The 13778-nt window shown below is 46.4% G+C and overlaps 1 protein-coding gene and 1 long non-coding RNA gene across 2 annotated transcripts; both read right to left on the reverse strand.

The window, feature by feature from the left end:
- Positions 1-1630: 1630 nt before the first annotated feature.
- On the reverse strand, positions 1631-3111 carry LOC110503824. The gene is made up of 2 exons (XR_002470526.2): positions 2373-3111; positions 1631-2287 (listed from the first exon to the last, which is right to left on the reverse strand). It is a non-coding gene; the product is annotated as an uncharacterized LOC110503824 (long non-coding RNA).
- Positions 3112-4145: 1034 nt separating this feature from the next.
- Positions 4146-13778, reverse strand: LOC110503346 (glycerophosphodiester phosphodiesterase domain-containing protein 5-like). Its single transcript, XM_036961078.1, has 17 exons — positions 13774-13778; positions 13387-13434; positions 13033-13138; positions 12164-12267; positions 10571-10664; positions 10063-10122; positions 9855-9953; positions 9622-9715; positions 8672-8817; positions 7956-8038; positions 7139-7289; positions 6808-7026; positions 6451-6608; positions 6222-6366; positions 5423-5505; positions 5203-5282; positions 4146-4832 (listed from the first exon to the last, which is right to left on the reverse strand). Exons 1-17 carry the CDS (start codon positions 13776-13778, stop codon positions 4738-4740), a joined length of 1770 nt encoding a protein of 589 aa, XP_036816973.1. The 3' UTR covers positions 4146-4737.

Consider the following 13778-nt stretch of genomic DNA (forward strand, 5'->3'; position numbering starts at 1 on the left):
TTGGCTCCATCCATCTTCCCATCAATTTTAACCATCTTCCCTGTCCCTGCTGAAGAAAAGTAGGCCCAAACCATGATGCTGCCACCACCATGTTTGACAGTGGGGATGGTGTGTTCAGCTGTGTTGCTTTTACGCCAAACATAACGTTTTGCATTGTTGCCAAAAAGTTCAATTTTGGTTTCATCTGACCAGAGCACCTTCTTCCACATGTTTGGTGTGTCTCCCAGGTGGCTCGTGGCAAACTTTAAACAACACTTTTTATGGATATCTTTAAGAAATGCTCTCTGCGCTTTTAACGGACCTCTGAGACTATCACAGTGCAGGTGCATTTATACGGAGACTTGATTACACACAGGTGGATTGTATTTATCATCATTAGTCATTTAGGTCAACATTGGATCATTCAGAGATCCTCACTGAACTTCTGGAGAGAGTTTGCTACACTGAAAGTAAAGGGGCTGAATAATTTTGCACGCCCAATTTTTCAGTTTTTGATTTGTTAAAAAAGTTTGAAATATCCAATAAATGTCGTTCCACTTCATGATTGTGTCCCACTTGTTGTTGATTCTTCACAAAAAAATACAGTTTTATATCTTTATGTTTGAAGCCTGAAATGTGGCAAAAGGTCGCAAAGTTCAAGGGGGCCGAATACTTTCGCAAGGCACTGTAAGTAATGCACTGTTTAGGGAATAGGGTGCCATTTAGGATGCACAGTATTCCCAGTCTGTCTGGGTGATATTACTACAGCATTACTAAAGCAGCTGTGTTGCTCTACTGTCTGGACAAAAGACATGATGACGGTGGAGCTACTGTCAGAGATGCCATTAGTCTAGTTTTCTTTGCCTCGCCTCTTCTCTTGCACCCCGAATGAGGGCCAGGATTAAATCGGAAACCATAATGTAGTGTGCTAGACATTTAAAGGGAATTTCCAATGCAGCTGACACCTGCAGTAGTTACCTTGAATGCAATCTCCATGCTGAGGTAACGTTGCCTTTAAAAGCCGCATTGTCGACTCCAGAGTGGCACAGCCAGCGGTCTAAGGCATTGCATCGCAGTGCTAGAGGCGTCACTACAGACCCGGGTTCGAACCCAGGCTCTGTCGCAACGGGCCGCGACTGGGAGACCCATTTGCCCCAGCATCATCCGGGTTAGGGGAGGGTATGGCCACCCGGGATGTCCTTGTCCCATCGCACTCTAGCGCCTCCTTGTGGCGGGCCAGGCGCATGCACGTTGACTTCGGTCGCCAGCCGTACAGTGTTTCCTCCGACACATTGGTGCGGCTGGCTTCCAGGTTAAGTGAGCAGTGTGTCAACACTGTGTTTCGGAGGATGCATGGCTCTCGACCTTCGCCTCTCCCGAGTCTACGGCAGTTGCAGCAATGGGACAAGACTGTAACTACCAATTGGATATCACGAAAAAGGGGTAAAAAGTACAACAAAAAAACTGCATTGTAGATTAGAACCCTCAGACTCAGATTGAATCTTGGCTGAGGTGTCTGTTTTTATAAAAACAATAAAGATGATTGGATGCAGACTGTGGCCAATGTCTTTTTTTCAACTGGAGTAACAGAAGTAGCATTATACTGTGGACATGGAATCAAATGGGTTAATCAATGAATACAACCAACTCAATCCTTTAAAGATTTTTAATATCAGGTAATACCATTTACAGTCAGAAAATAGTAACATAACATAGAGAAGGCTCATATACATTAAAACAAAACGGTCGTCCTGTTATACAGAAAACAACCAGAAATACTATGTACCCTTTTGCTATTTAACAACAATTACATTCGGAGTGTTTGATACCTTTGAATCATTGTTGGGAACAAATATAGGTTTCAATTCCTGATAGCATGGTATTTGTATAGCCTAGCGGTCTCTAATGCAAGCAAGGCGGAGTGCAATTCCACCAATGGCAGAAGATCATTATTTTACTCTCTGGTCATCAGGATATCAACTGCTCTGTTGTTAGTTGGTTTACTGTGAACATACAGATTGTCAACATGTATTTTCTGTCTTGGAGAGTCATAGAATGGCTTGTGAGAATGTATTGGGACAGTTCTAGACTGCCCTGGGATAGTTCTAGAATGTCTTGGGAGGGTTCCAGAATCTCTTGGAGAGTTCTAGAAGGCTTCAGATAATAACAAAAGTTTTGTAGTAGCCCATAAAATCGCTCTCCTCTCCTCTGTATGGCTGGCCAGTGGCTTGTGGACATTGTGTCTCCTATGGCACGTAGATCTCCTGTCTCCTGCTCAACACTGTCCACAGAGCCATTACCAACCAACCTGGCCTGTGGACATTGTGTCTCCTATGGCACGTAGATCTCCTGTCTCCTGCTCAACACTGTCCACAGAGCCATTACCAACCAACCAACCCACAGACTAACACCTGAAATCAGCAACTTTCCACACAACACCTGAAAGTCATACAGAGCTTCTACAACCTCAAAATAAACCATTCAGATTTAGGAGTAGATCTCATGATACATAGATATGTGTGTTAGCAGAAGCAGATGCTGTATTCACTGCCATGCTAAAACCCTAGGCTATTGCTTGGTCATACATTCAAATATACATAGCAACTCCTTATCAAACTAAAACCACAGTACAGTCAGTGTTCACCTGCATCCACTCACTCACACAGGAAATATAAGACCCTATTTAATACATTCCTCTAATGCAGCTGATGTCTTAACAGTTATGAGAATAAAAAACAACATACTGAACCAAAATATAAACGCAACATGTAACAATTTCAAAGATTTTACTGAGTTACAGTTCAAAGAAGGAAATCAGTCAAGTGAAATAAATGATTTAGGGCCTAATCTATGGATTTCATATGACTGTGCAGGGGTGCAACCATGGGTGGGCCTTGGATGGCATAGGCCCACCCACTTGGTAGCCAGGCCCAGTCAATCAGAATTTGTTATTACAGACAAATACTCCTCACCACCCCTCACTCCAAACCCATCTCAGATGATCTCGCCGGTGAAGAAGCCAGATGTGGAAATCCTGGGCTGACGTGGTTTCACGTGGTCTGTGGTTGTGGAGGTCCTGGGCTGACGTGGTTTCACGGGGTCTGTGGTTGTGGAGGTCCTGGGCTGACGTGGTTTCACGTGGTCTGTGGTTGTGGAGGTCCTGGGCTGACGTGGTTTCACGTGGTCTGTGGTTGTGGAGGTCCTGGGCTGACGTGGTTTCACGTGGTCTGTGGTTGTGGAGGTCCTGGGCTGACGTGGTTTCACGGGGTCTGTGGTTGTGGAGGTCCTGGGCTGACGTGGTTTCACGTGGTCTGTGGTTGTGGAGGTCCTGGGCTGACGTGGTTTCACGTGGTCTGTGGTTGTGGAGGTCCTGGGCTGACGTGGTTTCACGTGGTCTGTGGTTGTGGAGGTCCTGGGCTGACGTGGTTTCACGTGGTCTGTGGTTGTGGAGGTCCTGGGCTGACGTGGTTTCACGTGGTCTGTGGTTGTGGAGGTCCTGGGCTGACGTGGTTTCACGTGGTCTGTGGTTGTGGAGGTCCTGGGCTGACGTGGTTTCACGTGGTCTGTGGTTGTGGAGGTCCTGGGCTGACGTGGTTTCACGTGGTCTGTGGTTGTGGAGGTCCTGGGCTGACGTGGTTTCACGTGGTCTGTGGTTGTGGAGGTCCTGGGCTGACGTGGTTTCACGTGGTCTGTGGTTGTGGAGGTCCTGGGCTGACGTGGTTTCACGTGGTCTGTGGTTGTGGAGGTCCTGGGCTGACGTGGTTTCACGGGGTCTGTGGTTGTGGAGGTCCTGGGCTGACGTGGTTTCACGGGGTCTGTGGTTGTGGAGGTCCTGGGCTGACGTGGTTTCACGTGGTCTGTGGTTGTGAGGCCGCAGACCACGTGCGTTTATGGTAGAAAAATGTACATTCAATTTTCTGGTGGACATTCCTGCAGTCAGCATGCCAATTGCACGCTCCCTCAAAACTTGAGACTTATGTGGCATTGTGTTGTGTGACAAAACTGCACATTTTAAAGTGGCCTTTTATTGTCCACAGCACAAGGTGCACCTCAAGAAGCTGTTAAATCAGCTTCTTGATATGCCACACCTGTCAGGTGGATGGATTATCTTGGTAAGTGAGGAAATGCTCACTAACATGGATGGAATAAGCTTTTTGTGCATATAGAACATTTCAGGGATTTTTTATTTCAGCTCATGAAATATGGGACTAACACTTTACATGTTGCGTTTATATTTTTTGTTCAGTGTATATTTCATATTTCAGCAATTCAGTTCTGCAGTTCCAGTGGTCACCAGAGGGGGTGGGAATGAGCTGGTCAAGTGAGGACAAAGGAACAACAGTCTTAATCAGGATTATCAAAATACTGGCTTATCTTTCACATTACATCAGCCCTCTTCCTCTTTTTACACATTCAGTTCATCCTCTTCTCTTGTTTTCCTTCCCATTTCCCTATGCTCGTTCTTGTGCGGTCACACTTTGTGTGTGCGTGACTGGGTGAGTGTCTGTGTGCATGTGTGTTACTCCTCTGTGATGGTGTGGAGGGTACTGGGGGTCCGTAGTTCCGTTCGGACATTCCCACTGGAGATGGACCAGACGTCGCTGAGCTCTGCTGGGCAAAGGTTAAGGGTTAGAGGTCAGGGGTGTGGTAGTTGGAGTTCAGGTGAGGGGTTGGTGCAGGGTTCATGTGTGGGTTGAAGTCCAAAGATTTGGGTTTTGGGAATGGTTCATGGGAGGTTCATTGGTTCATGAGTTGAGTTCATGGGTTGAGGTCCAGAGGGAGAGAGATGAGGGCTCTAGTAGGAGACTCTGAGTGGAAGGGATTCCATCGACCCCACCCTGACTCCACAGGATCTGAGGCACAGACGGAACACAGAATAATGTATGGTTCACCGGTATTCCGAGTAAAAGCTCAAATCATCCCCGAGGTGCACGGATGTACACTGCGTTAAAAATGCACTAACATACTGCCTCTGATGAAACAGGCTTTTTAATATTATGAGTCCAATAAACTTGAGGTTTAGAACACCACTGGCATTGAGCAGAGATTCTTTCAGAATTGGAATTGAATGTAAGAAACTACCAGCTATTCCAGCTCATAGACTGTACAGTTTATGCAAGAGATTAGAATGTTGGTGCGCCTGTGTGTTCCACACAAGTAGAAGATTAGTCCAGTGGGAGAGGGCCATAGTGATGTACAGTATGACATTGTTGTTGTCCTTACCAGTCCTGAACTTGCTATAAGGCCCGGTCTCGTGTGTCTGTCGACTGCCTGACCAGAAGTGTAGGCCTCGCTCACGCCACCTGTAGGACAGGGAGGGGACACACACACACACACACACACTTTCACCTTACAGACATACCTTTATCTAACTAACCCATTATATTTTGTAATCGCCTCAGTCACACACTTTTGACATGTATGCAGAAACGTGTGAACTCACCAGTGGAATATGAAGACACAGACGATAAGAACAGCAGAGACCAGGTCAGTCAGAACCCATATCACACTATACTGCTCTGGAGTCTGTAGGGAAACACGTGAAGACATTAGTGTGTGTTTGTGTTTATCACCATATGGAGAAGCGATGTGTGTGTGTGTGTGTGTGTGTGTGTGTGTGTGTGTGTGTGTGTGTGTGTGTGTGTGTGTGTGTGTGTGTGTGTGTGTGTGTGTGTGTGTGTGACGAATAGCGATATGTGTGTATAAGGATAAGGAGTAAGGAGTAAATGTGTGTGTGTGTGTGTCACAGGAGGCTGCTGAGGGGAGGACGGCTCATAATAATGGCTGGAATGGAGTGAATGGAGTGGCATCATACACATGGAAACCATGTGCTTAATGAGTTGGATACCATTCTATTTATTCCGTTCCAGCCATTACTATGAGCCTGTCCTCCACTTCCTGTGGTGTGTGTGTCTCACCACAAGGAGCAGCGGTGTGTGTGTGTCTCACCACAAGGAGCAGCGGTGTGTGTGTGTGTCTCACCACAAGGAGCAGCGGTGTGTGTGTGTCTCACCACAAGGAGCAGCGGTGTGTGTGTGTGTCTCACCACAAGGAGCAGCAGTGTGTGTGTGTGTCTCACCACAAGGAGCAGCAGTGTGTGTGTGTGTCTCACCACAAGTAGCAGCGGTGTGTGTGTGTGTCTCACCACAAGGAGCAGCGGTGTGTGTGTGTGTCTCACCACAAGGAGCAGCAGTGTGTGTGTGTGTCTCACCACAAGGAGCAGCGGTGTGTGTGTGTCTCACCACAAGGAGCAGAGGTGTGTGTATATCTCTCAGCAGCATGTTGTTGGTGGTAACAGAGGATGCTCCACTGCACCAGGCCAGAGAGTAGAGCCACGGCTGGTTCACTACATACAGGTTCACACTGATGTTCACCGACCTGTACTTACTGAAACACACACAAAACCCACATACATACATAGTGTGTGAGCAGAGAGACATTTTCTAGTACATCGTGTGTGTGGGTGTGTACCTGATGTGTTGCAGAGACATGGTGCTGTAATGCAGGTTGAGGGTAGTGATGTGGTTGTCCTGTAGTTCCTGAATAGAGGCAGTCTGTCCGGCTGTCTGTTGCAGCTCTGGATCCACCTGCTGTATCTCCCCTCTCTGATCTGATGGCAGCCACAGCACCTACACACACACACACACACACACACGCACGCAGGCACGCACGCACGCGCGCACACACACACACACACACACAGTATTAAAAAAGACTGCACCTTATAAGAGCAGGGAGACACCATTGAATGGCAGCAGGCCTTTCTAACATGGTCCTTTGAGTCAAAGGTAGGAACTACCACGGTGACCCCCCCATCCACACACGTGCCTGGCTGGAGTTGATGTGTGTGTGTATGAGGTCCAGGGTGATGTTGAGGTAGTTGTCTCTGTAAGGGTGTCCAGGAGGAGGTTGTCTCAGGTCAAACAGCACTGTCCTGCCCGTCCGATTAGCTACGTCCAGAACTTCCTCCAGGGAGGGAACCATCTGATTGGCAGCTAGCTCTCGCTGCTCTGGTGACAGAGAGAACACCGTGCCAAACGGATCCCACTGGGAAGGGGGTGGAGAGAGAGAGTGTGATGGTTAAAAGAGGTCTTTAATACAGTTACTAACTAACCCATGGTGCTAAAGTCAGCTACTGTGTGTGTGTGCATGTCCTTACAGAGAGGAACCAGGCCCCAGCGTTGAGCTGCTGTACATCAGACCAGGTGAATAGGGCAGCAGGTGTGTGTGTTCTGTTAGGAAACACCTCCTCTACGTTAGTGGTCCTCTGCAGGGTGAGGTCATGCATCACAAACGGAACGCCATCAGCACTAGGAGAGAGGGAGGGGAGGGGAGAGAGGGGGAAGATTATTGTCCTGGCGTTCACATGGTCAAGACAAACATGTGGCAGGTCTCAGGTGAAGCTACACTAGGTCTGCTAGCTATAGTCCTGCTACCAGGCCTGGGCTCAAATACTATTTGAAATCTTTCAAATACTTTGAGCGTTTGCTTTAGCCTGCCTGGAGTGCCTGATGGGCCAGGTTTGCAGTTTTTCAACTATTCTATTGGTTCCATTACACCAGGCAAACTCCATTACACCCTGGCCCCTTCTCTTTCTCTCAAGCCCAGCTAAAGTATCTGATATTATTAGAAATAATATTTGAACCCAGGGCTGCATGCTACATGCTAATGCTAAAAGACACATAGGCTAGCAGGCCTGGACAGGAGTTTTAACCGCTAACTGGATTAGCTAGGATGCAATCACATTAACTGGGAGGAGTGGAAGGATGCTAACGCTAATGTCTGATCTCTAGGATTATTACAAGGCGAGCCAGGACAGGACAGGGCAGGATATGGGTCAAGGTTAGCCAGGACACAGGGCTATTACACGGATCAGAAGGGGACAGACAGACAAGACAGTCAAGACAAGATAGACAGACAAACGGACAAACAATCCAAGACAGACAAGACAGACAGACTGACAGAGTGGTGTGTACCTTATAGTGACGTCAGTCTCAAACCCGTCCACTCCAGCCTCCACTGCCCTCTCAAAAGACATTAGAGTATTCTCTGGGGCAAGCTGTTAGAGGTCAGACATGCACGAGAACAAACACACACACACACACACACACACACACACATATCAACAACACAGTGCCAAGTACATTTTCCAGTGTCAGACTTTATTTTAATCAGGAACTCTCTCTAACTGACTCTCTAACGTAACATGAGGCCAGAGCCTCTGTGTTAAAAGTTATTTGACTGGATTTTTCCTGTATATTGTATGTCGTAGTATTGATAGATAGTGATGTTATTGATATATATTTATAATATTGATAATGATGTTATTGAAAGATCGTGATAATATTGATAATGAAGTTATTGATAGATAGTGATAATATTGATATTGAAGTTATTGATAGATAGTTATAATAGTGATAATGATGTAATTGATAGATATAATATTGATAATGAAGTTATTGATAGATAGGGATCATGTTGATAATGTGACTGGTTGTGCCATGGTTGTACCATGGGAGCTTCTCTGTGTCATCTTACTGTTTACTGCAAGTGGTAGTACTGATATCTAGGGATAATATTGATCTTGACAGTGTATGATAGTGTGATTGGTCATACCATGCTGCTCTGGGTGCTACTGAATCATTGAGTAGTATGAAGCTGTGATGATAGATTTATGATAGGTTGGTCCTACCATGGGAGCTCCTCTGTGTCCGAGGAGTGTTGGTTTTGGCCCCAGGGTTCCAGCTTCTCTGATGCAGGGAGAATACATGGCCAGAGGAACCAGGTACAGACTGAACAATGCACTCATGTACCCACCCAACAGACACACTTGATGCACTTGAGAGAGACAGAAAGAGAGAGAGAGAATATATTTCAAAACAACCTCATACTGGAACAAGTCTAGCAGGTCCAGTGTTCTAATTGTAGAGTTATACAAGTCTTAATGATGAAATCAGAGCTTAAAGGGGAAATCTGTGATTTCTAGATCCATATATTTTTTACCCATTGATTGCTTGAAGAATTTATAAATGCCTCATGAATTTATAAACGCTTGGTCTATGAATGTAATGAGAGTGGTTACATTTCTCCAGCCCCATCCTTTAGATGTTTACCAAAATAGGTGGCGGATAGGTGCTTTGTTATTGTGTGAACTGCAGATTGCCCCTTTAATCAGACTACTGTACACCTGACAGGGCTCTAGGTGTGTGTGTGTGTCATTATCCTCCACAGAGAGGCCAGACATGAGTCAGCTAGTGCACCTACAGCTTAACGTCACCACGACGACTCAGAACAGTGACCATGGAGATGACAGAGGAACAAGAGAGAGCGAGAGGTGGAAAGACAAAGAGACAGAGAGAGGGTGAAGGACAGTGTGCGTAACGCCAGTGTCTATGCAGGCTTTTATAACTCTGAAAAGTTCCTACTCAGTCTCAGTCAATAGAGGTTGCCTTCCTCTGCTCAGACGTTGCATACATCAATCAATGGTTGCATGCAACATCATTGACCGTGCAGTTGGCCACTAGGTTGCTATAACGTACTGTACATGTAGATGTGATTAGCTGATACGTACAATACCTGTCCAGGCTTTGAAACACGACCAGAACCTGGACTTATTTTACAGCAGCCAATCGGAGCACTTACCTCTCTTGTTCATACGAAAAAAGTGCAGCGCAATTGGCCAGGACAGGAGAGTCATCAATAAAACCCCGCCTACCTGAAGAAAGGGGGCTGTGACCTAGCCAATCAGGAGGGGGATAGAGAAAGGGAGGGAGAGAAAGGTTCATATCACAATGCAGACAACTGAACATACACATTTCACATTGTTGCTTTGGGTCGCTTGATGTGATTGGTCTGAGACAGCTAGACTGGCCAACCTGCAGGGAGAGGAGAAGGGTCTTCCACTCTTTACTCCACACCTCAGAGAGAACGGCCGTGGCACTGACAGAGAACGCCATGGTCACCACGATCCCCATCTAACACAGAAAAATAACAAAGGACTAATCAACATGGGTCATCCTGATCAGTCTGTGCTGCTTCACAGATGTTGAATGTGTGCTGTACTACATGGATGATAGGAGATACCTTGTGACTCCAGTGAAGGTACAACCTCTGTCCCTCAGACAGTAAACACACTGCTAGTACCTGCAAGACAACAACAGAGAGACGTAGATTAACAGAGCAGCAGTAGTACTGTTGTATAGTAATGTAGTAGTACTGAAGAGAGAAGGGGTAGTACAGGTTTATAGTAATGTAGTAGTACTGAAGAGAGCAGGAGTAGTACAGTTGTATAGTAATGTTGTAGTACTGAAGAGAGCAGCAGTAGTACTGTTGTATAGTAATGTAGTAGTACTGAAGACAGCATCAGTAGTAGTATAGTGATAGTACTATAGTTACTAGCAACAGCAATAGTATAGTAGTAATAATATTATAGTAATAGTAGTAATATAAGTATAGTATTATTACTAGTTCTCACCAGTAGCAGAGAGATGTAGGTTAAATGAGCAGCAGTAGTAGTATAGTAGTAGTAATAGTACAGTAATATCAGTAGTATAAGTATAGCAGTATTTATAGTAGTAGTACTAGTTCTCACCAGCAGCAGAGAGATGTAGGTGAACAGAGCAGCAGCAACAACCAGCAGCACCAGAGACCAGGGGAACCAGAATCCCAGAGTCTCAAATTTAAACCTGCAATGCAAACATATAAACTCAATCCAAATAACTTCCCAGATATTTCCCATGCTTGTTCAATGAACGATAAATAATAATTATTAACGAACATGTGGAACGGCCATTAAGACACTAACAGCTTACAGGCGGTAGGTAATTAAGGTCACAGTTATGAAAACTTAGGACACTAAAGAGGCCTTTCTACTGACTCTGAAAAACACTAAAAGAAAGATTCCCAGGGTCCCTGCTCATCTGCGTGAACGTAGGCATGCTGCAAGGAGGCATGAGGACTGCAGATGTGGCCAGGGCAATAAATTGCAATGTCCGTACTGTGAGACGCCTTATCGTCCTCGCAGTGGCAGACCACGTGTAACAACACCTGCACAGGATCAGTACATCCGAACATCACACCTGTAGGACAGGTACAGGATGGCAACAACTGCCAGAGTTACACCAGGAACACACAATCCCTCCATCAGTGCTCACACTGTCCACAATAGTCCACAATAGGCTGAGAGAGGCTGGACTGAGGGCTTGTAGGCCTGTTGTAAGGCAGGTCCTCACCAGACATCACAGGCAACAACGTCGCCTATGGGCAAAAACACACTGTCGCTGGACCAGACAGGACTGGCAAAAAGTGCTCTTCACTGACGAGTCGTGGTTTTGTCTCACCAGGGGTGATGGTCGGATTTGCGTTTATCGTTGAAGGAATCAGCGTTACACCGAGGACTGTACTCTGGAGCGGGATCAATTTGGAGGTGGAGGGTCCGTCATGGTCTGGGGCGGTGTGTCACAGCATCATCAAACTGATCTTGTTGTTGCAGGCAATCTCAACACTGTGCGTTACAGGGAAGACATCCTCCTCCCTCATGTGGTACCCTTCCTGCAGGCCCATCCTGGCATGACCCTCCAGCATGACAATGCCACCAGCCATACTGCTCATTCTGTGCGTGATTTCCTGCAAGACAGGAATGTCAGTGTTCTGCTATGGCCAGCGAAGAGCTCGGATCTCAATCCCATTGAGCACGTCTGTGACCTGTTGCATCGGAGGGTGAGGGCTAGAGCCATTCCCCCGAGAAATGTCCAGGAACTTGCAGGAGCCTTGGTGGAAGAGTGAGGTAACATCTCACAGCAAGAACTGGCAAATCTGGTGCAGTCAATGAGGAGGAGATGCACTGCAGTACTTAATGCAGCTGGTGGCCACACCAGATACTGACTGTTACTTTTGATTTTGAGCCCCCCCTTTGTTCAGGGACACATTATTCCATTTCTGTTAGTCACATGTCTGTTGAACTTGTTCAGTTTATGTCTCAGTTGTTGAATCTTGTTATGTTCATATACATTTTTACACATGTTAGGTTTGCTGAAAATAAACACAGTTGACAGTGAGAGGGGACGTTTCTTTTTTTGCTGAGTTTAGTACAATCAGTGTGTGTGTGTGTGTGTGTGTGTGTGTGTGTGTGTGTGGTGTGTTTGTGTGTCGTGCGCTGGTGTATGTATGTGTGTGTGTGACCCACCAGTCAAAGTCATTGTAATCGTTGTGAGCCTGGCTCCAGAAGTAGAGGAACAGAGAGGAGAGGAGGAAGGTCAGGACCAGGAAAACCACGCTCCCACACTCCACCTGGAGGAGAGAGAGGAGGAAGGTCAGGACCAGGAAAACCACACTCCCACACTCCACCTGGAGGGGAGAGAGGAGGAAGGTCAGGACCAGGAAAACCACTCTCCCACACTCCACCTGGAGGAAAAAGAGGAGGAAGGTCAGGACCAGGAAAACCACACTCCCACACTCCACCTGGAGGGGAGAGAGGAGGAAGGTCAGGACCAGGAAAACCACGCTCCCACACTCCACCTGGAGGAGAAAGAGGAGGAAGGTCAGGACCAGGAAAACCACGCTCCCACACTCCACCTGGAGGAGAGAGAGATGGGGGAGAGGGTGAGGGAGGGTGGAGGGAGGGAGGGAAGGAGAGAGGGAGGGGGGGTGGAGGGAGAGAGGGGGGTGTCAGAGAGAGCGAGAGTTAGAGTGAGGGAGTCAGAGAAAGAGTGTAATTTTTCCTGTAAAGACATAGTTCAGTAAAATGACAAACACACTGCAGTATATCTGCCTCTTATTTTCTCAGATTTTCTCAGATTCAAGAGTTTATGAAATTAGCTATTTTGATGTTACAATTCAAATTTCGACAACAGAACGAAAAAGTAGGCTACATCCACATGTAGGCTGCAAGGACACTTTTTCATGAGAGGACACTGGTTGAGCCCTATCTGTGCACGTGTCTGAGTCTGAGTCTGAGTCTGAGTCTGAGTCTGTGTGTGTGTGTGTGTGTGTGTGTGTGTGTGTGTGTGTGTGTGTGTGTGTGTGCGAGCGAGCTTCTGTGTGTGTATAGCCTACCCTGCTGCAGCAGCTCTCCCCGGGCTGTGACTTGGCCCTCTGGTAGCGTCTCCATTGACAGCCGTATAGACCAGCCAGACATGACACAAACGGCTGGTGCTCATACCTAGATAAAAGCACAATAATACTACAATATAATGCAATATACAAGAATATATTACAATAATACTAAAATATAACGCAATATACAAGAATATACTACAATAATACTATAATATCACCTGAGAACAACACACTAGAATTCTATAACAATACTATTATACCTGTTAACGACAGGTTATACTATAGTACTGTATCATCTATCATTTAGAATGGAATCTTCTACTCAAGACAACACACACACTAGTAGTTTACCTCTGCAGCAGCTGCCGCCGCACCACCTTTAGCTTCCCCAGCTTCAGACTGGACACAGACCCTCACCCACAGCCTCAGCCACAGCCCCTCATCACAGAGAGAGAAGGAAAGGAGGGGGAGAGAGGGGAAGAGAGGCAGAAAGGAAGGGAAGGAGAGAGAGACAGACGGAACAGGAAAGATGGAATGTTTCTTTTTTTGGTCCCAGTAGTATATTCGGTATTGGAGGAGAGCTGTGGAATGAGAGAGAGAGAGAGAGAGAGAGAGAGATGGGAGCTTAAATGGGCAATCTGTAATTTCTACATCCATTTTTGGAAAAGGTATGATATTTACCCATTTATTTCTTGAAGAATTTATAAATGCCTTATGAGTTTAATTCAACTGTTGTACCCCAT

Source organism: Oncorhynchus mykiss, chromosome 24, assembly GCF_013265735.2.
Source record: "Oncorhynchus mykiss isolate Arlee chromosome 24, USDA_OmykA_1.1, whole genome shotgun sequence".
Classification (NCBI taxonomy): Eukaryota; Metazoa; Chordata; class Actinopteri; order Salmoniformes; family Salmonidae; genus Oncorhynchus; species Oncorhynchus mykiss.